Genomic DNA, 25,223 nt, shown 5'->3' on the forward strand with positions numbered 1-25,223 from the left:
TGGAAATCCTGAATCCAGCTGAAACCCTGGAGAAATCCACTCTTTGAGGATAAGGCCCTTGATTTGCACATATATTTACATGGTTTAATAAAATACAGATTAGACACAGGCAATTCTAAAATTTCACTTTGGCCTGATGGACGAGGAGTCGCTGTCTTTCGGCTGAGGTCACCAGCAATGAACAAACCAACACCAGAAGCTGTCTGTCCATCCAGCTGGAGCCTGGGCAGTAAATCCATGTAAACAGAGCAAGATTGGGGATGTAAAGGTCTAATCTGAACTGACAACAGCCCAGCCAGCTGTGGTGGCACCCCTGGCCAAGCAGCCCAAGATGAAGCTCAGATTGGAGGTGCAGAAGCTCCCACAGCCTCCCTGCAGGAGCAGCCCCATGCAGGACAATCCAGATAAAGCAAGGAGGCTGGAAAAGGGTGGGCACAGGGATTTGGGAGCCCCTGGATGTGGGGATGGAGATCTCAGCCCATGGCTGGGTCATGGGGTAGCTCCAAGCCCCCCTGATATCCTCAGAAAGTGCTGTCCCTACACAGACAACAACAAAAGCTGCTCAGGGGGGGTTTTCTACTGCAGGAAAGCTGAGCAAAGCCTGGGGGAAAGCCAGAGGGATGCTGAAAGGTGAAAAGGAAAGAGCTGGAACTGCAGGGTGAGCTCTCAGGGGGGATCCAGCCAGGCTGCTGGCACTGCTGGGGTGGGCTCTGGAGGAGAGCACCAGCCCCAGGCACTCAACACCCAGCTCAGCCTTTGGGTGATGCTACTCAAAGGCACTGGGTCCTTTCTGACCAATTCTGCTGTGTGCTTGTGTGGGCACAGGGAGCAGGAGTGAGTTTCTCAGTGCAGCCTGAGGTTTCCAACATCATCACCTGGCTCTAGGAGCTGGACCTGCACTGTGAAGGACAGAAATATTCTGGTTTACACAGGTGAGGTTCTCCAAGAAAAGGGATCAAACAGAACGTGATGGATTTCTTAAAGCACAGTACTCACCCTGCCTCCCTTTTCCTGGTTCTGCCTGTGACTTTCAGCTTTCTATCCTGATCAAAATTAGGGTTTTTCCCTCAAAAATACCCACACTGAGAGGAAAAAAAAAAAAAATCCAGCAGCAATGCATACAATCACAGCCACAACTCACTCCAGTTTGGATTTGGGGCTTTTCCCCTTGTGCTAGCTCAAATATTTTTGGCTGGATTTCCATTCATCCTCTGTCAGTTTAATTTTCACCTATACCTTAAAGAGATTAATTCCTCATTTCCTGCAACATGCTGTTGTAGACTATCAGAGCCCACTGTCAGACATCTCCACATGCCCAGGGTGTCTGCAGCAACCACCAGGCTGGAGAGCCAAGCCACTCTGGTATTTCTCATGGCTGAGCTCCATCCTCCTTCCCTGATGGTCCAGCCTGGGCCATGGAGCAGCTCTGCTGCCTTCACTGGGGCTGTGCCACGGCCTTGCCCATCTCAGCTTGGGCACAAGTGCTGTTTGTCACAAATCAACCCCTCTTCCTCTCCCAAACACGAGAGACAGCATCACCAGCAATGAGGAAGATCCTGATTTCCTCAGGATGTTTGTGTGGAAGTGTCGCAGACATCTTTTCATGAAAAATCTTTTCTTTAGGATTTTTCCTCCTGAGAAGCTGGGAGGCCTCAGGAACAAAATGTAAACAATGATTATCTGCTGCTGTGGAATGCAACAGGTGCATCTGTGATTGGCCCATGTTGGTTTGTCTGTAATTAATGGCCAATCACAGTCAGCTGGCTTGGACTCTCTGTCTGAGCCACAAACCTTTGTTATCATTCTTTCTTTTCTATTCTCAGCTAGCTTTCTGATGAAATCCTTTCTTCTATTCTTTTAGTATAGTTTTAATATAATATATATAATAAAATAATAAATCAAGCCTTCTGAAATGTGGAGTCAGATCCTCGTCTCTTCCCCAATCCAAGAACCCCTGTGAACATGGAAGAAATCCCTTTTGGGCTGCATCTCCTCTACTCTTCGCAGAGATAAATTAATTAGGTGCTAATTAGGTCTCCAGAGCCCAGAGGGAGGACAGCAGGTAGGGGGAACGGTTAAGGTGATGGGACAAACCTTACTGAGCATGTTAAGGGATCTTTGGTGGGATGCTCCCTACTGAGACATCCCTTGTGCCCAGAGGGATTTCCCTGGCATATCCCAAAAGCCACATGAACCAGCAGGGGAGAGCCTTGCTGTGTTCTGTGCAGCTGCCCACGGGGAAAACCTGCAAAAAGGGAGCGTGGCTCCCTCCAGCACCACTCCTTTGGGGCTCCTCATGGAAACTCTCACGAGCTGCCTTTCCCAGAGCTGCCCAGGGAAGAGCTCTGCCAAGGCTGAGAGAGGCTGTGGCTGGAATTTCAATGCACAGCTCCACCTGGATGCAGCACAAACATCCTGAACGTTTTCAACGGGTTTTATTTCGTTTAATAAAAAACACCAACCAAGCTTGCATGTATTATCTTATATATATAAATATATACAGTATATATAAAACAAATGCATCTGGACAATGCCTTTCCCTGTGGCACAAACTGTAAGGCATAGGAAGGAGTGTCCTGACAGTCCTGATCTTGGCACTACAGAGAGATCCCCCTGCTCACACACCCACCATGTTGGCTTTGCTCTCTTCTTTGGCTTTTTGAGGCAGCAGTGCAGGGAATGCTCCACCAAACAATGGAGCCCTGCAGAGCCCAGGGAGGTTTTCCAGGCAGCTCAGCCAGCAGGAATCCATCTTGCTGCACTAAATGGGCTTCTGGCAGGCTGAGAGGAACGTGCTGCCTCTGTGGCACAAGGGACTGGAGGGATCAGGGTGGGGTGGGAATCGGTGACCAAACAAATTCTTCTTCTTCTAGGGTGAGCTGGGGCAGCAGGGAGATGAGCAAGCTTTGGATCTCAGCGTGCTGGGGCTGGGACTGCTCCGTGGGCTGAGACTGGCAGAGGTTTCTTTGTGCAGTCCCTCACAAAAATGGAAACCAGCAAGGGTGAGACTGTCCTTTACTGAAGAAGCTCGCAGTATATTGAGCAGAAGCAATAAACCCGACGATAACAAGAAAATAAAAAACGGTGGCATTATCCCAAAAGGAAGGAGGAACCTGATCACTCACAGGTTCTGTTTGCTCCCCGTGTTCAGTTCTGGGTGAGGGTTGGCTTTTTTTTCCTTCTTTTTATTTTTTTCTTTTTTTTTCTCTTTTGTCTTGATGGTGTTTTCTTCTTCTTGTTGCTGTTCTCTTTTTCTTTCATTTTTTCTTTCAGCACAGACAAGTTGCAAAGCAGGACGGGTGCTGCTGTGTCTTCTCCTTCTGCAAGGCAGCTGCCCCCAGCTGTTAATTGACTGTGGGCACCTGATTCCTCTGTAAACTATATTCCTTTGCCTTCAGTCTCAGGTTGGCAATACTGTTGGCCATGTTCATGCCCTGTGCTGGGCTGGCGTTGGTACACGTGGCAGAGTAGGTGGCCATGGCACTGAGGGATGGAAAGAGAAACATCACGTCAGACTTGTGGCTCCAAACCACAGCAGAGCCTAAATTCTGGGTTTTTTCCATACCTGTGGGATGTAATCCTGCTGTGGTGTCAGCAGGGAATTACCACTCCCCTTTATTTAGCAAATCTTTCCGCTGCTCTTCACTCACCCAGCACCAGAGCTCAACGGGAAAAATTTCCATTTCCTATTTTCTAACCCAAAAAAAGGTTTGCAATGAGGTCAGCCTGCCAGTTAGACCATTGTCCTTAAAAGTATTCCCAGTGGAAGCAGTGTCTGTTTGATGAGACCAATTGCTGGTTTTACAGCCTGTGAAATCACGTCACTTCTGAAACACATGTTACATTAAAGCAACACTCTGGGAAAAACCTCTTTCAACAATTGGGATGTTTTCTTGTTTCAGCCTTTTGGAATGACAATTTCCACATTTTTTCCCTCCTCAAAACTTCAGCTGATTATAAAGAGCATGTCCTGAAGGCTGAAGGAAGAAACCCAAAACATAAACCGCTTTGTCTCCCCTTCAAACTGCGACTTTATTCATGAAAAACATCACTTCTGACAGCAGAGCCTGAACAAAGATCTCCAACTCCTTTCTTATCCTACCAAAAAATCTGCAAAGCTGCTTTCCAGACCACTAGAAAACTTGTTCAATCCATGTGTCCCTTGGGTTTCTGTGAAAAGCAGCTCCCCCTGCCAACTCCCCAAAACCCAGCACAGTGTTTGACCTGCTGCATGTCCTTGGCATGGCCCACAGATCACAACCAGCTGAGAAGCACCACATGAAGTGGAGGTGCCCATTTAACACAGAGTGTTCAGGAGGAACCCCCAAATGCTCTGCTGGAGGCCAGCTCAGCTCTGGTGCTGACCTTTCCCATCTGCCTGCCCTGCTGGTCACAGCTGAGCCTCTGAGAAATGCTCTGCTCCATCCACACACCAAAACACCAAGATGGGCTGGCATTTTTTGTCTTTTCGTCTTTTCCTTTATTTTATTTTATTTTATTTTATTTTATTTTATTTTATTTTATTTTATTTTATTTTATTTTATTTTATTTTATTTTATTTTTAAAATCGTTCCAGCACCAATCTCCACAACTGGAAACGCAAACAGCAAATCTCCCTGCAGGCACTGCTGCACAGACCCAGCCTGGAGCTGTGCCTGCTCACCACGAGGTGCTGCTGGTATTTCTGACCTCCCAGAAGGTCAGGAAGCATTTCTGGAGTATTTCAGGAGTATTTCTGACCTTCTGGGAGGTTATCTGCCAGGAGTTCATCTGCCACCCAGTGCTGTGTGAACCCTCAGTCTGCAGGAGACCCACAGCAGGGAATATCTGCATTTCACCAGCATCCAGAACATGTGGATGTGTTGTTTCTGGAGCTCTTCTGAACCAGCTGCACCCCCTCATTCCCTCTCCATGGCTGGGCTGGTTGTTCTCCTCATCCCCCAAGTTTGGAGGGTACAAAGCTCCACAAGGTCTCCAGTTAATCCCCCATGCCCATCTGCTTCCACAGGGTGCATCTCTGTCACAGACATCTTTTATGAAAAATCCTTTGCTTAGGGTTTTTCCTCCTGAGAAGCCGGGAGGCCTCAGGAACAAAATGTACACAATGGTTATCTGCTGCTGTGGAATGCAACAGGTGCATCTGTGATTGGCCCATGTTGGATATTTGTAATTAATGGCCAGTCACCGTCAGCTTTGTTATCATTCCTTCCTATTCCATCCTTAGCTGGCCTTCTGATGAAATCCTTTCTTCTATTCTTTTAGTATAGTTTTAATGTAATATATATAATAAAATAATAAATCAAGCCTTCTGAAACATGGAGTCAGATCCTCGTCTCTTCCCCAATCCAAGAACTCCTATGAACACAGTCACACATCTCTCCCATGTTTTTGAGCTGGAAGAAATCTGGAGACCTTTGAGAGTACTCCAAACTAGATAAAATAGGAGTTTTCAGTCAGGGCTGCAAACTATCCCCATTCTAAACCAGTTTGTTGGCCAAGTCTGGGCTGAAACTCCAGGGAGGCTCTGGGAGCTCCCCAGAGGTGTGAGGATGGTTTCACTTACAGATGCCAAGTGAAATCCCTGCTAAACCAAGAATCTCTGGAAGTGCTTCCTTCCATCAGGTTATTCCAGCAGGAGCAGTGCACAAGAAGGCTGTGTCAAACACCAGAACAGCCTGAGGGTTGCTCCAGAGACTCTCCAGGGCCTAACAAGGGTTGAAGTCACCCTGCTGCCCCCTCCCTCCACCCCATTCAGGCAGAGAAAATTGTCTTTCCTCCACTGAGCTGCCTGCTTTCATGAAACACAGAGGAGCATCATGTTTCTGAGGACTAAACTCCTTCTTTCAAACAAGGTTTTCAGTGGCCCATGGAGCCAAAGGTTGCTGGAGTGGGAAGTGTGGGCTGCCAGTCCTGTTTTCTTAGGAACCTAGGCTGAAAAATGCCTAAGTAAAACATTTCTCAACTTCAAAAAAAAAAAAAAGCATAGTATCTACTTGGCTGTCTGTGTGACAGAGATCTGCAAATAGCTTTGGTTGACCTGTGGCTGAGTGTATTTGGAGAATAAACACAGAGACTGAAAACTTTTCCCAGATCTGAGAGGGAAACCAGCTCTGGGCCCTCCCCAGGAGTGGCTGCTAATCAGGGGCTGCTCCAGCCCTGCTGGGAAGATGGGCAGGGGCCATGCAAACACTCCACATGGCTGCAGGGTTTCACTGTTTGAGTATCTGAATGACCTTACTGCAAAGCTTTAATGAGGCTGAGACCCTTCCAGATTGCCAGGAGAGGGGCAGAAGGATCAGAAACCCAAGGGAGCACGGAGTGTCTGAGGGTGCTGTGCACCCCAGAGTGTGGAAAGCAGCTGCTCAGCTGCAAATAAATGCCTTTGCTGAAATATCCTGGCTGCAGACAAGGGCAAGGTGTGTCTGCATCCTGGACAGGCATAGCTGTTTCCAGAGGGGCTGGAAAACCATTCCTGAGGCTGGAAAACCATCCCCAAGGCTGTCCCTTCTCCCCTGTTCTCATTAGCACATCCCAGGTGCTGCAGGTGACCTCAGACAGCCCTTCTCAGGTACCCTGAGGAGTTACCTTTGCAGGGGCTTCTCCTAGCAGTGATTATGGATCTCCCAGTTGATGTTCTCCCAGCAGTGATTATGGATCTCCCAGTTGATGTTCTCCTAGCAGTGATCATGGATCTCCTACTTGATGTTCTCCTAGCAGTGATTATGGATCTCCCAGTTCATGTTCTCCTGGCAGTGATTATGGATCTCCTAGTTGATTTTCTCCTAGCAGTGATTATGAAGCCCCCTGTGTAAACATCATCTCAGGAGGGAGGATCTCTTTTTAGAAGTGTGAGAGGTGGAAATAAGCCATGAGCACTGAGTAGGGATGTGGTGCTGTGACCAGTGCAGTCCCACTGGGCTGGGGAAGGAACTCACTCCCTTCCCTTCCCTGACCTCACCTCCTCAGAATGCTACAGCAAGGAGCACTGCACAGGGAGAAAGCCTTAATCCATAAAAGAGGGATTTTGACAGCCAGCAGTCAACAGAAAAAAATCCAAAGGATAAAGGGCCATTTCTAAGATGCAGCTGGTGGCCACCAAAAGCATCCTTTCCCATATCTGCAGTGGGTGGGTCTATGACTTGTTCTTCTGGACATAAAGGGTGGATGAGGAGGATCCCCCAGACCTGAAGCAACAAGCAGGAAGACCAGACCATGTGTTTGCAGCTCTTGCTGTGCAAACAATGCTTGGAGCAAAAAGAGGGTCAAGGTGACCCAGCAAGAGAGGTCCTGAGCATGGTGTGGCTCCTGGAGGGCAGGGGGAAGCCGGCAGTGACCAGGCCAGATGAACAGGAAGAAATCCAGCCAAAGGCTTCATGGTCCTGACCAACAATGAAGCCACTGTGCTAAAAAACACCCTCCAAGCTCCTTTTTAACTGCCTGTGAGCCAGCTGGCTCCCCACAAACCAACACACCCTGTGGAGCTCGTGTCCACACCCAGCTCCTGCAGAGCCAGCCACGGCATGGAGAGGATGGCACAGACATCCCACACCCTCTGAGGCTGCCCTTGCCACATCCCTGCTCCCTTCCTGCCATCCCTTGAGCAGCACTGAGCACAGGGGGTGGACGCTGAGCCCCAGTCTGTCACCTGGCCCTTCCTGCAGGGTGACCACAGTGCAGTGCTCACACACACACATACCCCTGTGCTCAGGGAATAAAAGATGTGCTCAGCAGCCCTGTGCTGAGAGCTCCACGGGGATGGAGGGAGCTCCCAGCCTTGCTGCCATCCCCAGCAGAGGGACAGCCACAGAACTCCCTCTTCTGGCCACTGTGTGCTGGCTGAGCCTACCCAAGTGCTCGGAGCCCCCTCTCCTGGATCTGTGTCCCATGGAAAGGTTTCCTCCTTGCTATAACCCCGATGCACTGGAGAAAACCTTCTGTTTCCATGCATTTCTACCTGAGCTTCTCTAGAAACTCCCTGAATTGCAGAGAGAGACCTCCAGAAGCTGCCAGAAAGACACAACAACACCGAGCTGCGACCACACTGGCAATGGGATGGTGTCACATTCGTATTTTCTGAAAAATCCCTTTGCCCAGGATTTTTCTCCTGGGAAGCTGAGAAGCCTCAGAGAAAAAGGAAAACAATAATTATCTGATTTGCTTCTCCTGTGTTTTGCTGCTTTGGATTGTGTTTGGGGATTGTTTACCCACAGGTGATTGTTTCATTGGTTTCTGCATTGAATTATTTTGACTTATTGGATAATCAGTGCCAAGCTGTGTCAGGGGCTCTGAAAAGAGTCACAAGTTTTCATTATTATCTTTTTAGCACTCTGTCTGTATCCTTTCTGTATTCTTTAGTATAGTTTAGTATTCTTTAATATAATATAGTATCATAAAATAATAAATTTGCCTTCTGAGAACATGGAGTCAGATTCATCATTCCTTCCTACATGAGATTCATCATTCCTTCCTACATCAGATTCATCATCCCTTCCTACATCCGGGGGCAACCCAAATACAATAAGATGGGTGGGAACAGGTGAGGAGAACCAGTGGCATGGTCAGGCTGCTGTATCCTCCAGGTGTGGATGCATCAGAGCTGTGTGAGGGCGCTTTTGGGGTGGCGCACGGGGTCAGTCAGTCCCTCAGTCAGTCTGTCAGTCCCTCCCTGGGTCCCTGTGTCCCTCCCTCACCTGTAGGGCGAGGCGGTGCCCCAGGACAGGTAGTCGGTGGCCCTGGGAGCGGGCCGGGGTACGATGGGCTGCTCCACGGCCGCCACGTCGCCGGAGTAGGATTTGAGCAGCGAGGCGTTCTTGCTGGCCAGCATGGCGCGCTCGTTCCGGCGGAACTTGGCTCTCCTGTTCTGGAACCACACCTGCAGGGGGACACGCGGGGACACCGACCATCGCATCTGCTCTGCCACTGGCCACGTCCCCATGGGATCCCAGCCCCATCCCCAAAGCTGGCTGCATCCCAGGCTGGCCCTGGGAACCCTAAGGATGGGATAATCCCGGTGCCTGCTCTGATCAAGCCCTCAGGTGAGGGGCTGGCTGAGGGACATGGGTGCATCCCATGAAGATGGCTATGGCAGTCGTATTTTCTGGAAAAATCCTCTTTGCCCAGGATTTCACTCCTGGGAAGCTGAGAAGCCTCAGAGAAAAAGGAAAACAATAATTATCTGATTTGCTTCTCCTGTGTTTTGCTGCTTTGGAATGGAGATTGTTTGTCCATCAGGTGCATATTTGATTGGTTTCAAGTGAATTGTTTTGACTTATTGGCCAATTATGATCAAGCTGTGTTGGGGCTCTGGAAAGAGTCTCAAGTCTATTTTAGTATCTTTGAGCCTTCTGTAAGTATCCTTTCTGTATTCTTTAGTATAGTTTTGGTATAGAATTCTTTAATATAATATATAACATATAACATATAACATATAACATATAACATATAACATAACATACATTTTATTCTATTTATTATATTATATTATATTATATATCTTAAAATAATAAATTAGCCTTCTAAGAACATGGAGTCAGGTTCATCATTCCTCCCTTCCTCTGGGAACCCCACAAATACAAGAGATGGCAGCAAGGCCTGGCAGTGCTGTCCAACACACCATGTTCCACAGTCTGCTGTCACCTGCAGAAGGTGCAGGCCTGCAAGCTGAGAGCTCAAGGTAACATCAGCAGCCTGAGCATCCAACAGCTTGGCCCTATGGACACATCTGGTCGGGCAGGTGGTGGATGGAGGGCAAGTCAGGCCTGGCAGTCTCCCTCAAGGCACGGTGGAGCCAGGAGCTTGGTGACCCTGGTGTGGCACACAGACAGACCCCAAGGATTTCTGCTGCCCTGCTGGAGCGACCCAATGATCCCCTAGGTGAGGTGGGAATCACCTGAATCATGGGATTACCTGAACTCTGGCCTCAGTGAGGTTGACTCTGCGTGCAAGGTCCTCCCGTACGAAGGCATCGGGGTAGTGAGTCCTCTCAAAGACCCTCTCTAGTGCCTGCAGCTGGCTGCTGTTGAAGGTAGTCCTGTTCCTCCTCTGCTTTCTTTTCTTCTTCTCTTCTGAGTTCAGCTGATCATCTACGAGAGACAATTGGGGATGGGAAAAGTGAGAAAGCCAAGAGCCCACAGCCACCATTTAGGGGTGAACGACCTCAATGGTTTCAAGAGGGAAAGGGCTTAGGAAGGGGCTTGCACAATTTTAATACATTAACCATGCTGGGTTACTCCCCACATGAAGAGGAGGTGGAAAGTGCACCAATCTCAAACATTTATTTTTCAATTTCACTGTGTAAGACTTGTGCCAGATCTCTTAAGCTACCCCAGCTCTCAGCTTCCTTATCTCTAAAATGCAGCAAAAAAGCCCAAAATTCATCTCCCCATTCCTCACAATCCCAGAAAACTTTTCTGACAGCAAAGAATCACAAAGCACTGTTCTCTCTGTTTCAGATTTCCAAGGACTGCTCTGACTGGGATGTAACACAGCTCTCTGGGGTAAGAGCACACTCTTGGATGCTGCTAGTGAGGAGCAGCTGTGCCCTCTGCAGCATCCTCCTTGCTTTGCTGAGCCCAGCAAGGTGATGAACAACCACCCATAAGAGCAGGTATTGTTTTGTATCTGCTTTGCATTTACTCAGAAATTAATCAACATACTGGACCACACCAGTATGTGTGGGGTGCCACCAAAAATCCACGTTACCCTGGGGGGACCTGAGCCAATATTCATGTCAGCATTAAAGTGTATTGATCTCTTACTCCATAAAAATGCAGAAGCTAGGGAATCATATTCTAAGTTCATCCCTGCACACCTTGGTCCAGCTGAGTGTCACCACTGAGTGCCAGGGCTTGACCTACTATGTACATAAGAACACCCCCCCAAAAGTCACTCCTTTTGCCGTGGACAATTATGACAGCTCCCCTTATCCCTCTCTTCTCCAGGGGGTATGTAAGGCACAGGGAGGGGCTGGCAAGGAAATTAAAGTCTGTGGTTGTTGTCCTCACCACCTGTTTGTGTTGCTTTCCACAGCCCATCTGGTACCAGTTACTGCACCTGAACACCTTTGGAGCAAGGCCCATCCATTTGAGAACAAAAGGACATTCCTCTTAAATTAAAGCACGGCTTTCAAATTCCTTCAGGTTTACAGTGCCTCCATCCCTAATCCTCCTCCAACAGCCTGATGATCCCCAGAAGGCTCCTTTCCAGCCTGGGGATTCCTGGGTGCAAAAACACACCCTTGGTTTTCCCGTATCCGAGAGGAAGTGTTTGGAGATCGGTTTTTAACAGGAATGCTGAGTCGTAAAGCTGAGCTGAGAAGGGACTGGCAGAGGCAGGAATGTGCAAGGAAAACAAAGGTATGAAGGAATTAAAGCAGGGCTACAGGTGAATCTATCAGCTCAGAGGGATGGGATTGAAGTGCTGCTTGTGCAGAATGCCCTGCACATGTTTCTCCCTGCTGGGGGTTTAACGCCATCACAAGCTCCATCCCTTATAAAGAAGGCAAAAACCCTGCATGTCCCTCTCTTGACTCATCACCAAACCCTTCTCAAAAGGGGTCAGCTATTTCCCCCTGGCTCTGCTGTGCACCACACAAGACAGCAAACAGAGCCTCAGGGCACAAATGTCCCTCCAAATGCCACAAACACCGCAAGGCCAGCTGCTGGAGAGGCCAAAGACAACACGGCCTCCTTTGGAATTACCCACTTCATGCTATTCTCTAACCTAAACCCTGCCTATGCAGAGCATATGAACAAATCAATAAAAGCCTTTGGGACCCCTTCAGAATCCCATCCAGGCCTCTGAAGCATCATTTCTGCCCAGAAGACAACACCCGGCTGCACGGAACACGAGTTCAGCCCTTGCTTGGCCCTGCGTGACAGCTACGCATGAGGAGGGGTGAGCACATCCCTCCGGGGAGCAAGAAGAAGGGCCAAAGTCTGTAAAACACCAGAGAACAAGAATTAATTCCCCCTGCCAAGCACGTTAGCACAATTTGCCTGGCTTCCTCCCGGCGTAAAGCGAGACGCTGCCGGTGATTCACGGCTCACCTCGTAATTACCGAGCCCAAAAATAGCCAGGACAGAAAGTGTCCGTGCTGGGTGACTCATGGCTGGGTCACTGCTGGCTAAAGCACCTCCAGTCTAGGCTGCCATGGAGCAGGGATGTCAGTCACCCCCTTTTTTCGGGACAGAGGTGACAGCAAAGCACAACCTGTGACAGGCAGCTCTGGAATTTTGGGATCTCCGATCACCGCACCTCTGGAACAGCACAAAATCCAAACCTCTACAGGAGTGATTTGGGTAGCAGGGGAAAAAAACCACAACAGGATATTAATCCAGAGCAGCATGGGGTTGGTCAGTCCTTGTGTCTTGCCATGTGCTGCTAAGGAGGGACTGCACACACCTAAACCCAGCCTGCCTGCCAATGTCACCTTGCTCTCAGCGCTCCCCGGCTGCCTCCAGCACATCAGCAGGGTGTTTCTTCTACTCTGCCATTATTTCTTCATCAGGAAACAACCCTGAACACTAGAAAACGGTATTCCTGAAAAACGGTATTCCTGAAAAATGGTATTCCTAAATAGTGTTGACAGCACGAGTGACTGGGGTCAGCAGAAACGGAGAGGAGAGGGAAACAGCTCTAAAGATTTTTTAGGTAGGCCAGAAGTCTTTTGTCAACGTTCTTTTAATCAGAAAAATTTTATGACATGCAGAGCCCTCAAAAGCTGAGCAGCTTGCAAATGTGCCTCACAAAAAGACTGAAACGTGTGTTCTCCTCTCAGGAACCCAGTGCTGGAAAATCTGGGAATTCCATTGCCAAATCCCAACCTTCCACGCTGGGACTACGTTTCCTGTTTCCACATTTGCGTTTTCCTGTGCTATTTCTACATTTCCCCGTAACATGCAGGTCCTGGTGTCATACACAAGTGCACCAAAGCATTTTCAAGTGCTCCTAAATGATTCAGCAGGAAACATCCTGTTCTTTTTTCCTCTTGCAGTGAGGCGGATCCACACTTGCACACACTCCAATCTCTTCTCCTCACCTCACAGTGTCTGTCCCAGTGCCTGTAACTATTGCTGGGGCACCACCAGGCAGCTCCTCTTGGGATGCCACCTTGAAAAAAAAAAAACAAACCACCCCCCAAAAAAACCCTAAAACAAAAAAAAAACCCACAAAAATTAAATTTTTAAATTTTTAAAAAATCAGAGTTGAAAACTAAATGCCTCCATAGTAGTTTCAAAATTGGTATTTTTTCATCAACCACAACATACTTTAGATTTCCAGTTTGCAGGAATGCTTGTGCATACTTGCATTCATTCCAGGTCAGAAGAAAAGCTAATTTCCAGATGGGATTTACATTGTGTGGGCAGTCTGTAAAACTTTTGACCAGTTCTATTAAGTCCAGAACCAGCTATTATAGTTCATTAATTGGATCAGAATTGAAAGTAAACCATTGGATTTAATTAAGGGCAGGACAGAGACACTTAACCACAATATAATGTATGGTAAGGCAGCAAAGATTTGTCACATCAGTTATAGAAACTGTAAACTGAGAAAGGATTCCAGGAAGAAAATAAGGAATCACACTCTAAGCACACCCTTCAAAATAAGAAGCTAACGTTTGAACATAGATTTAAGAACAAGCAAGACAAATGATTTCACAGTGAAAAAAATAATAAACTATAAATTAAAAAGGCAACAATTCAAAACTCTTAAAATATAAAAAAATACTGCAGGCAAGTGAAAGTTTTATTCAGATTGGTGGAGAAAGAAAGGAAAAGGGAGAATAGAAGGAGCAGGACTCTTTATTTGGTTTAAACTTCAGTTTCATGAAACTTGAATATAAATATTTCTGGGTGTTCCCCCAGCTCTGGGCAGGCTCCTTTGCTCAACATCAGCCATCCAGTTTTTAGCCCATCACACACTCCCAGTCCACTTTAACCCACGCTCTGCTTTGCTTTCGATTTGTGACATCCCTCTAAAAACATCGCAACGCTTCGCGTGCAGGGCAGCTTTGCCAACTGGCATCATAAAAAACTCAAAACCAAAACCCAGAAATGTTTAATCAAAGCAAAACCAAGGCTCCAAGCAGAGTAATGGGGACACACAGAACCCACAGGGTGACAGAGCCCTGCCCCGCTGATTTGAGACAAGGCTCACTGATTTTCCACCCCGCTCATCCCGGGGGCTCCTTGTCCACCAGCAGCATCCATTGTCTTTGCCAGATGTGAGCAGGGACAGAAGCGGGGCAGGGGGCCATAAATGGATAAGATTTCATGCCCAGAGGTGTCTGAAGTATCTTCCTTTCTAAAATCTCCCAGGAGAGAATGAACTCCAGCTCGTGCGGATTTCTGCGCGCAAGAGAATTATTTCCAAATAAGTTAAACAAGGTTTAACTTCAGGGCACACAAATGCTACAAAAAGAAGGTGTAGGGATTCCACAGCAGCCATCACAAATGTAGGCAATATGGAATGAAGATAACAAATAAAGGTAAATATGTTAAGGTAGAAGATGCCTGTTAAGTCATGTACTTCACTACAGCAGCGATAGCGAGCCCAGCTGTACAACAGTGAAAACAGCAAGTTTTTATTCTGAGTACAGGTCAGAATATAGAGATTTTTGAGCTATCATTTTCTTCTCATTACACAACACCAGCTGAGCTTTTCTCCTCACCTCTACTGGGTTTTTTTCTGCACTATCATAATGTTTAAATTATTTCAATTACATAGAAAATCAAGTATCCAAAGTTCCAGTCTTGTTGAGAGCATCAGGAACACAGGAAAAATAAAAGTGAAGAAACAGATGCTCTATTTCCTTTAAGAGCCATCTCTTGTGATTATCTTGCAGTCAGGTTCAAGTTTTGCACATAAATAAGAAGCTGTTCTGTGCATGAGCACAAAGCTTCAGAAAGGTGACACCGAATTTTTCATACTAAACCTGAGTTTTAATGTTAAACAGAAAAACATGCACATTTTCAGTGTTACCCGTGGGGCTACAGCAGTTCCTCTCCAAAGGGTCTGCAATGTGGGACCTATCAGGGTGATTTTTAGCTGCCTGCACACAAACAATTACAGATCATTACAGAGCTGTGAACGGCTGGGATAGCAGGGAGAGCCCTGTATCCTTTGGAATAGGATAATAAATACCTACTTTAATAAATACCTACTTTATTCCTTTAATAAAGGAATAAATAATTTAATAAATCTCTGCTTTATTCCTTTAACACTATCTAGCCTCTCAAGGCATCACCTTATTGAATTTGGCTCTGCCTGCCAGGAGCTGCTGAGGCCCTGCACAGCCACAGCCTCGCCAATGGGAGGATGAAACCCTGGCTGTCCTCCCTCAGGAGCAGAGGGTGCTCCCACCTGCACCGTGGCCAAAGGAGACATTCCCAGGTGGGATTTGAGGCACAGCACAGTCAGCGACTCTTGGGCCCTGGAATGAGGTCTTGGGGTTGTCAATATTCAGGTGGAGAGTCTAGAGATGCCTCCAAGCTCCTGAGAAGAGTTTCCTGCATGCAAACAGTCTTCACCCAAACTTACCAGGCACTGGGGACTTGGTGCAGAGGCTTTCCCTGTGTTCTGGTCTGCAGGGATAGGGTCCCATCAAAACCCCAAGCTGCCTGCTCCTGACCCACAGACAGGGCAGGATGAGAAGCCAAGAGCTCTATCCTGTCTTATGTAAGCCAGAACTCCTTTTCAGGGTGGTTTCAGCTCTGGCGCTCTGTCTCTCATCTGCTGGCAACCTGTAAAGCACATGGGCAGTTACAGCAGCTAAGATGTGAGCCCTCTCTAACCATTTCAATGTTCCCACTTGCTGGAGCTGACAGAAGAAATTATATTTGGGGATAAAAAAAAAAAAAGAGTAATCATGATCCCGTGGAAATCCGGAGAGTCTCGCTGGAAAGACTTAACATTCAGTGTTAATTATTGGGAGAACAACATTTGTGGGGGCAGAAGTTTACATCCTCCTCCAGAAATTGGTACAAAGCCATGGAAAGTCCCCCTGCATCCCACAGACCAGTCTGAGCTCTGCTGCAACAGTTCTGCTTTTATATTCACTGGAGTTTTCCTTCTGGGCATCCAACAGCTCATAAGGCACACGGCTTAGTCCTGCTCTTCTAACAAGCCTTTCTGATGGGTCTTGGGGTCAGAGTGTTCCCATAATACAATAAGCACTGTATGGATCTCATAAGCTCCAAGGCACAGTATGTTATGTGTTTGGAATTCCTTGTATGCTTTTATACTTTGTTTTACATATTGTAATTTTTATATGCATTACCGCATTGATCCTTGGAAAATTAATTTAGAAAAAAAAAAACCCAAACCCCCAAAAAAACAACAGACATAATCAAAAGCAAACACATACATTTTAAAGCCTGCCAGAGGCAAATCATGTTCTGTGAGGCTGCACTTTGTAACTGACAAAGAGACCAAACCACCAGGCCGTGGCAGAGCTCCAGCAGTGTGGATTCAGTGGGGGATCCAAGGGGGCTGAGCTCCCCCATGTCCCCCCCAGATCAGCCCCACGGTGCAGAGCCGTGGCACAGGAGCAGAAATGCAGAGATTGGAGCCATGGCACAGGAGCAGAAATGCCCTCACAGGGCTGTGCCAGCCAAACCCTACCATCACACCCCAATGTCCCTGAGCTGCCACGGTGGCACCTTGAGAGCCTCTCAGCCTCCACAGCTCCTCCCTCACTCCTGGTTTTGATGTCTTGTCAAGGCTGACCTACAATAGAGGCTAGAAAAAGTTAAATAATAAAGTAGGGATTTATTAGGAGGCCTCAATGGATCCACCTTGGGCAGCACAAGAGCCCAGCCAGGGCTACACCCGAAATGAGCCAAAATGGTCACAAAATGCACAATCAGTCACAGGGTCTCTCACTTTTATAAGTTCTGCTCTATTTGCATATTGGAGTTCATTGTCCAATTACAGCTCCAGCCCATGAAGTCCCAACTTTTTTGCTTTTCTCTCTCCAGCCCACTGTGTTTGTGCTGTTGGGTTGAGATTTGGATCATTTGTCCTTGGTGCCCAGCTAGAGCAGGAATTGTTTTGTCTCCCTGCTCTGTGCACAGAGCTCACCATCCCCTAATATGAAGCTCAGACCCACACACTAAAGCAGCACAGAACCTGAAAAATACAAAATCTCAAACCTGAGGCATCAGTTTCAGATCTGGATCAGTGCTTGAATGTGTGTGAATTCACGGCCTTGCAAGGTCAGGGGTTTGGCTTCCAACACCTCTTCCCATCAGCTCCCCTTCCTGTGTCCTGATGTTCCATCTTAGGAATGGCACAGACTCAGCACAGATCAAACTTCCCAACCTCCGCCCTGCTCCATCCGTATCTTCTCACTCCCAAAGACGCCTCTCCGTGTTCTTGATCCCCTCCCTGCCCCAGTTCATTCCAGAAAAAAAAAAAAAACCTTAATAAAAATTTCTCCTCTCTTGTTCAACACCCTTTCCCTTCCCTTCTCCAAAAACTCAAAAAGCCAAGCTGTGGGACACTGCTCCCTTTCATGCACATGTGGTTGCTCAAAACCAGCACATCAGTGTCCTCCAGAGCCACCACTGCTCTCAACTGGACCATGCAATTAACCCTTTCCAAGCAGGAGCAGACGGAGGAGTCGGGAAGGCCAATATCCACATCCACCTGGATATACCCCACAAGCTGCCTCAAAGACAGGGGCAACAAGCACCACTGCAATTAGGACAAAGAAGTTACTAATCCATTTTCCACACTCATATCCCCCTGGAGTGAGCTCCATGGGGTTACACATTATGTAAAAGGCACACAGTATTATTTTCACCCACTCCACGTTGGATTTTCCAAGTGTCCCCTTCTCTTTATGTACAGAAGTGACCCCCCAGACCTATAGCTCGCCATGAGTCATGAAAAGGTGGAAGCCATGAAGTGAAAACCTGGCACCTGAACTCTGGACAACACTGCTTTTAATAAATTTATTCTCGCATTTAGAAATAGTGGCAAAAAAAATCCTCGTGAACTTGAGCTAGAAAAGCTCTCAACTAAGGAAAATCGGATATTTTTACAACAAGCTGACTAGTGCAAAAATAAAAAGGAGGGTGGGGGAAGAAAAAAGAAACGGTTTTTGTGAAGACAGAAAAGAGCTGCTTGGGGGGGATTTTTTTCCTGTCCACATATCCCTTGAAGATGAGGCACTTGGCATTTCAGCTCGCTCATTTCCAACAGCCACGAGAGGCTGCAAACGCTCCCCAGCAAGCTCCTCTCAGGGGGAAACACTGACTCAAGCTGAGTGGCTCCATGAGCGTCTCTGCTTGTCCAGGTCCCCACTGTGTTGCTGAGAAGTGCCATTTCCAGACTGGATCTGGAAATTCACTTGGATGGGGTTTTTTTTGGGACCTACACAAACAGACTGACGATGACCAGTGGGATGCACACGCCAGCTGGCTGCTCTGGTAGGCAGGAACACTGCTCCCGATGGATATTTCATCTGTGTATTCCTGGAACATCCAGGAGTGCAAACTGCATGGCACAGAAAGGCTGTGCCAGGAGCAGGGGAGGCGCGAACGGCGGCGAGAACACGGCCACGAGTCTCCAAAGGCTGAGCTCCCCTTTCATTAGCATCCAAGAACAAATGGGTTTCAAGGAAATTGGACCACCACCACCCCTTCCTGAGCAAACTGGACCGGAGTTGCTGCAAAGCTTCACTTAGAAATCCATTTTTTTTTTACCGCTAATGGATTTTATGGGTCCCTCTTGATCACAACTGGAAAAACGATGGCATCCGAGGTCCAGAAATAACAGAACTTGAGCCTGGCTCTCAGCATCCAGCCCACCTGCCTTCTGCAAGGGCTGAGCATCCTGACCAGGAGCACGCTCCTTGTGTGGGTGATAAAGGACCTTAACAGCAGCTGCAGGAGGGATCAGAGCATGCAGAGAGCCAGAACAAATTTCTTCTTCCCAGGTCCACAGTGAAAACGTGCTCTTCTAAGGAGAATGGACAAGGAGGCTGCTGCTGGTGGCTGGGAGATTTTTGTTGGGCATCCAACAAAACAGGAAGGCAGATGGGACAGAGCATGGGCTCCAGGATGCTCCACACCCCAGCTCTGCAGGACACAAAGGAAAACCAGGCTCAGACCCCCCACTCCATCCTCTGCCTCTTCTGGACCGCGAATGCATTTCACATTAGCTAATAAATTGCTACATCTTATGTTTCTTAGCCTGCTGGAATGATGAATATTTTGGAATGTATTTTGAATGGTTCCTAGCCAGAGTGGAACAATCATCCAGAAATCTGAAATCAGAAAGCTGAAGAATGGAAAGCCCTGTCTTTCCAGAGTTCACCGCAGTTTGAAAAGCACAACTCCCAGCAGAGGAGGCAAAATAATGATCATGAGAGATCCTGTGAATTGAGGCACACAAGGGATATGCTGGAAATGACAATCCTTAACATGGAGTAATAATTTTTGCCTCCAGGTGATGAATATATTACAGGGTATCTGTTTATTCCTGCCCTTAATCTGCATGAAATGTTAGACACTCTAACCTGGAGGATTGGACAATTAAGGGGACCTGTGCAGAAATGTGAGATATCTCAGCCACAAAACACTGCCTTTGCTCTGGTGCAGGGTTAGCAGACAGCTGCTGCTGCTCTAGCAAAATGTAACACAATTTAAGCCTTTTATAAAGGAATCACACCCACTGCCAGACCAGCCAAATCCTCACCTACCCAGGACTATCTCAAGACCAGCAAAAGGTAGCACAGCTCACCCAAACCAGCTCATGTGCATCACCAGGCACCAGGCTGAGCCAGCTCAGCACAAACCCCAAGCCTGGATGGAAAGTCTCCATGGATAAAGGAGCCCAGAAGTGGTCTGGTCTCACTGGAGCAGCTCCAAGAAATAAGCTTTTCTCTCCCCCATAGAGATGGGCTGTCTAGACACATTGGCAAGGCTGCGCTGCCGAATTTGCAGTGCTGCATCCTTCTCACATCCAGCCTGTCAAATACAGCAAATTCCTGTCCCCCAGCCTGTTAGCATGGGCATTTTTTCAAACTTCCTAGTGTTACTCACGTCCAGAAATGCCATTATGTTTAATGAGAAGTTTTAAAACAGATTTCTCCACACACGCAGGACGACATCTTAGATTTTCTTTATCAACCCTCTGGCAAAATAATTATTTCATTAAATATTTTTTGCTAACAACTAAAGTAAAAATAAAGTAAATCAAGTATTTTTAAGCCAAGAAACACTGATATGTGAATATGATTTGCAATGGAAATGCAGAAAAAAAATTGTTCTCCAAATAATAAAAAAATACTACTCAGCAAAACCTTTGGGAGTTAGGTGATGTTTTTCACTGGAAAAACAATGAGAATATTTAGAGAGAGCCTAGCCTCAGGGCCATGTCCAACACCATATAGAAGTGCAGATTTAAACCCATCCACATCAAAGCTGCCCTGAAATAAGCAAATTACCTTCCAGATTCAAGACTGCAGGGGTGATTAGTGTGGGTCACACAGATTTCTCCATCCTCAGAGGTCCCCAAAGCAAAAAGCACATGAAAATTCCATATGGCCCTGGAGTAGAGGTGCACTGCCAACTCTCTTTGTTCATAACACATCCAGCAGCCCCGTGCTTAAGTGGGGTGCAGACAAAAAGCAACTCAATAAAATAAATAAATAAAAGTGTGATTTCAATAAAATCAATCCAGATAAATCACAAGTGGGATGCACTGGCATTACCTTCACAGCACAGAAAATAAAATAACAGCAAGCAATGAAAGCACTTTCAGTGTGTGGTATAAAGGCACACAGAGCAGCTGTTTCATTTCAGCTGCATACAGAAGTGAGCGCTGGGGTGTTGGTGAGTCCTGCAGCCCCATTTCCCAGGCACTGCCAGTGCCAGCAGGGCACAGAGCCTCAGATCCCCCCATGCTGCACTGCCTCGCTGACTACTGACCCCACACCTGGGATTCAGACAGATTTGGAAAGAAGCACCCATGGTGTTGGAACCCTGGATGCTGAGAATTGTAAACGTTCTGTGCTTAAAGGCACAGACCCACAAGAGAACACTGCATTTGACCTGAGGCCATGGAGAAGGCTTCCAAAATTGATGAATAGCACTGGGATTACGGGTGTGTAGTTGGTTAGAAGTGTGTAATATCACAGGGTGGAAAACTTAAAGTTTGGGGTTTCAGAATATAGAAATAAATATGAAGCAAGGTGGAGGTTTGAGGGTGGAGGCAGGTTGTTCTTCTTTACCTTCTTTTTCCTTCTTCTCCATGGGTTTGGGTGGTGTTTTGTAATTGGGCAGAAAAGTCTGCATTGTGGGCTTTGAGTGATCAGTTATTGGGTTAAAAGGGAAAATAATTTAGGTGTCATTTCTTAATGGATAGTTTGAACTTAAAAGACCTTGTAACAAGAGACTGTTGGCCATTTTGTGCCTTGCTAATGAAAGGCTGCAGAACTCATGGTTGTGAGACTTTCACTGATAAGAAATAATAAACACCTGAGTCCAAACATGAACTAACATCTCAAGTGCCTTCAATCCAGACCCAGAGAAACTGATACCATGGGATGGGCTCTGTCTGCTTCACTGCAGCATCCCTCAAGGGGACTTCTGAAACCACCTCATCCCTAGGAAAGAAAGCTCAGCTGCTCCTGGCTGCTCACAGAAACCTCAAGAGCCTTCAACTTCATTCTGCCAACCTCTGGTCCTGTGGGCAAGTGTGCAGGTGGTTCCCTGTCAGAGGAACCCTCTTCCCCCTCCCTCTTCTTCATGCAGCTCTCCACACATCTCCCAGACCAGGCTAGCCAGCTGAATGCCCTCTCTGGGCATCCTCAGGGCCCAGCCAGGTGCTGGACAAGCTGAGCTGGAACCAAGCTGTGAGCAACCAGAGGCTCCTGGCCATGGGGCACCACTAGCCCAGATGCCAGTGGGCACATCCTCCAAGTGGCCTCACACCCCAGCACACTGAAATTGAATTCAATTCCTGCATGGGAATTCCTGATGTGCCAACAGCTGTACGTGCAACCTGCACAGAGCCTGGGTTTTCTGGTACAGGTCAGCTGCAAATGTCCTTCCATCCCAGGCACAAGGGACACTCCAGAGTGGTGCTGGGTGCACTGAAACATCCCCCATGCAGGTCCTGGAAGATGCAAGTTGCTCCACAAAGCCCACTGCCATGCAGCATGGTGTAACAGAGATCAGAGCACCCAAAGAAGCCCAAACCAGCTGGGAGAGAACTAAAGCACCGCAGGCTGGTCCTGAAATAGGCTCTCTTTTTCTTTTAAGCACAGCTCATTAAATGTTTGCTGGAAAAACAGAAAAGCATTTTCCACAGAAGGGAGGACATCCAAGAAAAGCCCTTTTGGACATAAATTGGCAAGAGACTCCCAAGCATTTATCTTCAGCATAGAATGTGCTCTGTCAGGAGGGCTGTAACTAACAATACGCTGAAAAACACGCCACAGACTTCCACTGTATTTTACTTGGCACTAAGGGGTTATTCCTCAACACAAAGTATTCACAACTGGCATCAGTTAAACGAGAAATTACAACCTTCAAAAGACCTATTTAGCATCAGCTGCAGAAAGTATGGAATTTGCCATGGGCTTTGATGACAACAGATTATTCCCCATAAAACGCTGCGAAGGCGCTCGGCGACAATGCTCGGCACGAGCTGCTGGTTCAGCAGGGGGGATTGGGAATTCAGCATTTCCTGCCCCTTCTCAGGAGGCTGCTGCCTGCTTTGGGACTGCTCATATCCCTCTGCCCAGCTCTCCAGCTCGCTGGCAAGCTCAGCCACAGGGCCGGGACACAGCAAGCTGGTTTTTGCAAGGGGTTTGCTAAGCTATGGCTGCTAAGCTCTAAGCAGGCTGCAAAAAGACCCTGAACTCATTCTCCCCACAGCTCATTAAGTTAAGGAGGAATATGAGGGAATCATCCCATTCCTCCAGGCTGGATGGTCAGCTAGGATAGACTGAGGTCAACAGTGTGGAAGTTGAGGAGCTCCATCACCTCTTGATCCTGCACAAGTCAGCCACAAGCCAGGACAAAAGGCAGCCTCCCTTCCCTGTCCCTGGATTATTCCTACCTCCCCAGCAGGAGGAAAGAGCTCTGCCACCAAACTCCTCAGGCCCTCAAGCTTTTCTGCACTCAGGCTCTGGCAAAGGAGAGCTCAGAGCTGGGAATCCCTGCTGGTGTTTCTCGGGATGAATGCTGTGTCCTTGCAGAGTGAGAGAGCATGCCTGGGGAGGGAAAGGCCATCACTGGCTGTCTGCACTGCTCCAGGGCTATCTTTAGTTGACCTGGAAAAAGTGACAGTCCAGAAACAGTCCAGAAGCAGTCTCCACCCTGGCTCTCAAAGGGGGCTCCAGAGAGGTCAGCCTGAGCTATGTTTTCCTGCCACAAACCTGGAGCCTGCTCGGTGAGCTGTAAAACGTCCCCGTCCCTCTGCTTGGCAAAAACTTTTCTGTTTCATTCCCCAGACCTACACAGACAGGGATTTATTGAGTAGATACCCTTTGTCTGCCTTGTCCTGGAAGGAGATTTAGCCATCCACAGGACTCGTGCAGCACCAACAGAAAAGAAAGGGGAAAACCAATCCTTTTTGCAGGCAGCTGCAGCCTGTGGCACGGAGCCTGCCTGCCCCAGCACCTGTAAAACCCAGCCTGCACCAGTTAACCCCTGCAAGGCCAGCAATTGTCACCTGGCTTCAAATTCAGGGTGTCTTACTGGGCTGGGGACAGGGGAGAGCTTTGCCAAGGCTGTGCCACTCAGAGTTGTTCGTGCACAGCAGGACCAACGTGAATATTCTCGCATCCTGGATCCTCCCAGAACTGTGCTACTGCCCCTGCTGGAGATCAGCACGGACACAGGCTCCAGACTGGCTGTGCCTCCTCTCACTGCATTCTCTGCTCCTTTCTAATCTTAAAGCTGGCTGAGTCTCATCCTCCCACCATACACACACTGACAGAGTTGTGCTTTTGTCCTGCCAGGTTTTACAACGACCCCAGAATCTGAAGCCTAAAATAAAAATCATATAGATAATTAAACGCCACAATCCTTCAAGCAATGCTGAGACTGAGCTTTGCTCTTGCTAAGCCAGCATGACACATTCAGGTAGTGACAGTCTTCCCATAAAGGCTCTGGGTTCTCTGTTTAGTGAACCAGGCATCCTGAAAGCAATGGCCTGTTGTCACCATGATATTTTCTGAAAAATCCTCTTTGCCCAGGATTTTCTCCTGGGAAGCTGAGAAGCCTCAGAGAGGAATGAAAACAATAATTATCTGATTGCTGCTCCTGTGTTTGCTGCTTTGGAATGTGGCTTGGACCTTGTTTACCAACAGGTGAATGTTTGATTGGTTCCATGTGAATTGCTTTAAATTAATGACCAATCACTATCAGCTCAGTCACGAGCTTTCTTTATCATTCTTGCTAGACTTCTGATGTATCCTCTCTCTTTCTTTAGTATAGTTTTAGTACAGCATTCTTTTAATATAATATATCATAAAATAATAAATCAACCTTCTGAGAACTTGGAGTCAATTCTCATCTCTCACCTTGTCCTGAGGACTCTCACAAACACCACAGCCTGTCATTAGTCAGCTGTTTTGCTTTAATAGCTGAAGTGTATCAGCTAAACCCACCTGCAGAGGCAGGTGTTGCTCTAGGCACTCCCAGTCAGGCACAGAGCTAAAGGCTGAAACGTTCAACTTGAGACAATGCACAGGAAAATCTCAGCTATTTCCTGGACCACAAGTCAGATGGCAATTTCTATAGAGCCTGGAAGGCAAACCTTGGAGTCCTTTAGGGGAAAAAAAAAAGCGCTTTTTAAATTTTGTCTCCCAAGCCAAGATGATCAAGTGGGTGTCCTGGAATCCTGTTTTATTTCCCAGGCTCTGATGGGAAGGAGCCTGCCACGGATCCTGCCCTCCCAGCTCACACCCTGCTTTCACTCAGCACATAGCTCAAGTGCCCCCGATGAACAGAGACACCTTCCTGAATCAAAACCAACAGGAACAAAACCCCAAGTCTCCACACAAAGTAAACCCAAGTTGTATTTCAACCTAATCAGGTCCCAGCATTAGGAGCATTACAGGAGCTGGAGATGAAAATCTCCCTTTGAGCTGGAAAACTCATCCCCGATGAAGGATGGATGAGTTACTAAAACAAATATTACATTTGGTTCTGGCTAACAGGAGAGCTGAAGTACTCCCAAAGATTATCATTTATGCACAG

General features: G+C 47.5%; 1 protein-coding gene across 1 annotated transcript in view; it reads right to left on the reverse strand.

The window, feature by feature from the left end:
• Positions 1 to 2,467: 2,467 nt before the first annotated feature.
• PRRX1 (paired related homeobox 1) overlaps positions 2,468 to 25,223 on the reverse strand; it is a 38,074-nt gene continuing 15,318 nt past the window's right edge. Inside the window, exons 2-4 of the mRNA XM_064719669.1 lie at positions 9,907 to 10,082; positions 8,691 to 8,872; positions 2,468 to 3,483 (exon numbers count right to left, since the gene is read on the reverse strand). Coding sequence (XP_064575739.1) covers positions 3,345 to 3,483; positions 8,691 to 8,872; positions 9,907 to 10,082 — 497 coding nt within the window. The 3' untranslated portion in view covers positions 2,468 to 3,344. The remainder of the gene's footprint in view (positions 3,484 to 8,690; positions 8,873 to 9,906; positions 10,083 to 25,223) is intronic.

The sequence above is a fragment of the Zonotrichia leucophrys genome, chromosome 8 (assembly GCF_028769735.1).
Source record: "Zonotrichia leucophrys gambelii isolate GWCS_2022_RI chromosome 8, RI_Zleu_2.0, whole genome shotgun sequence".
Lineage (NCBI taxonomy): Eukaryota > Metazoa > Chordata > Aves > Passeriformes > Passerellidae > Zonotrichia > Zonotrichia leucophrys.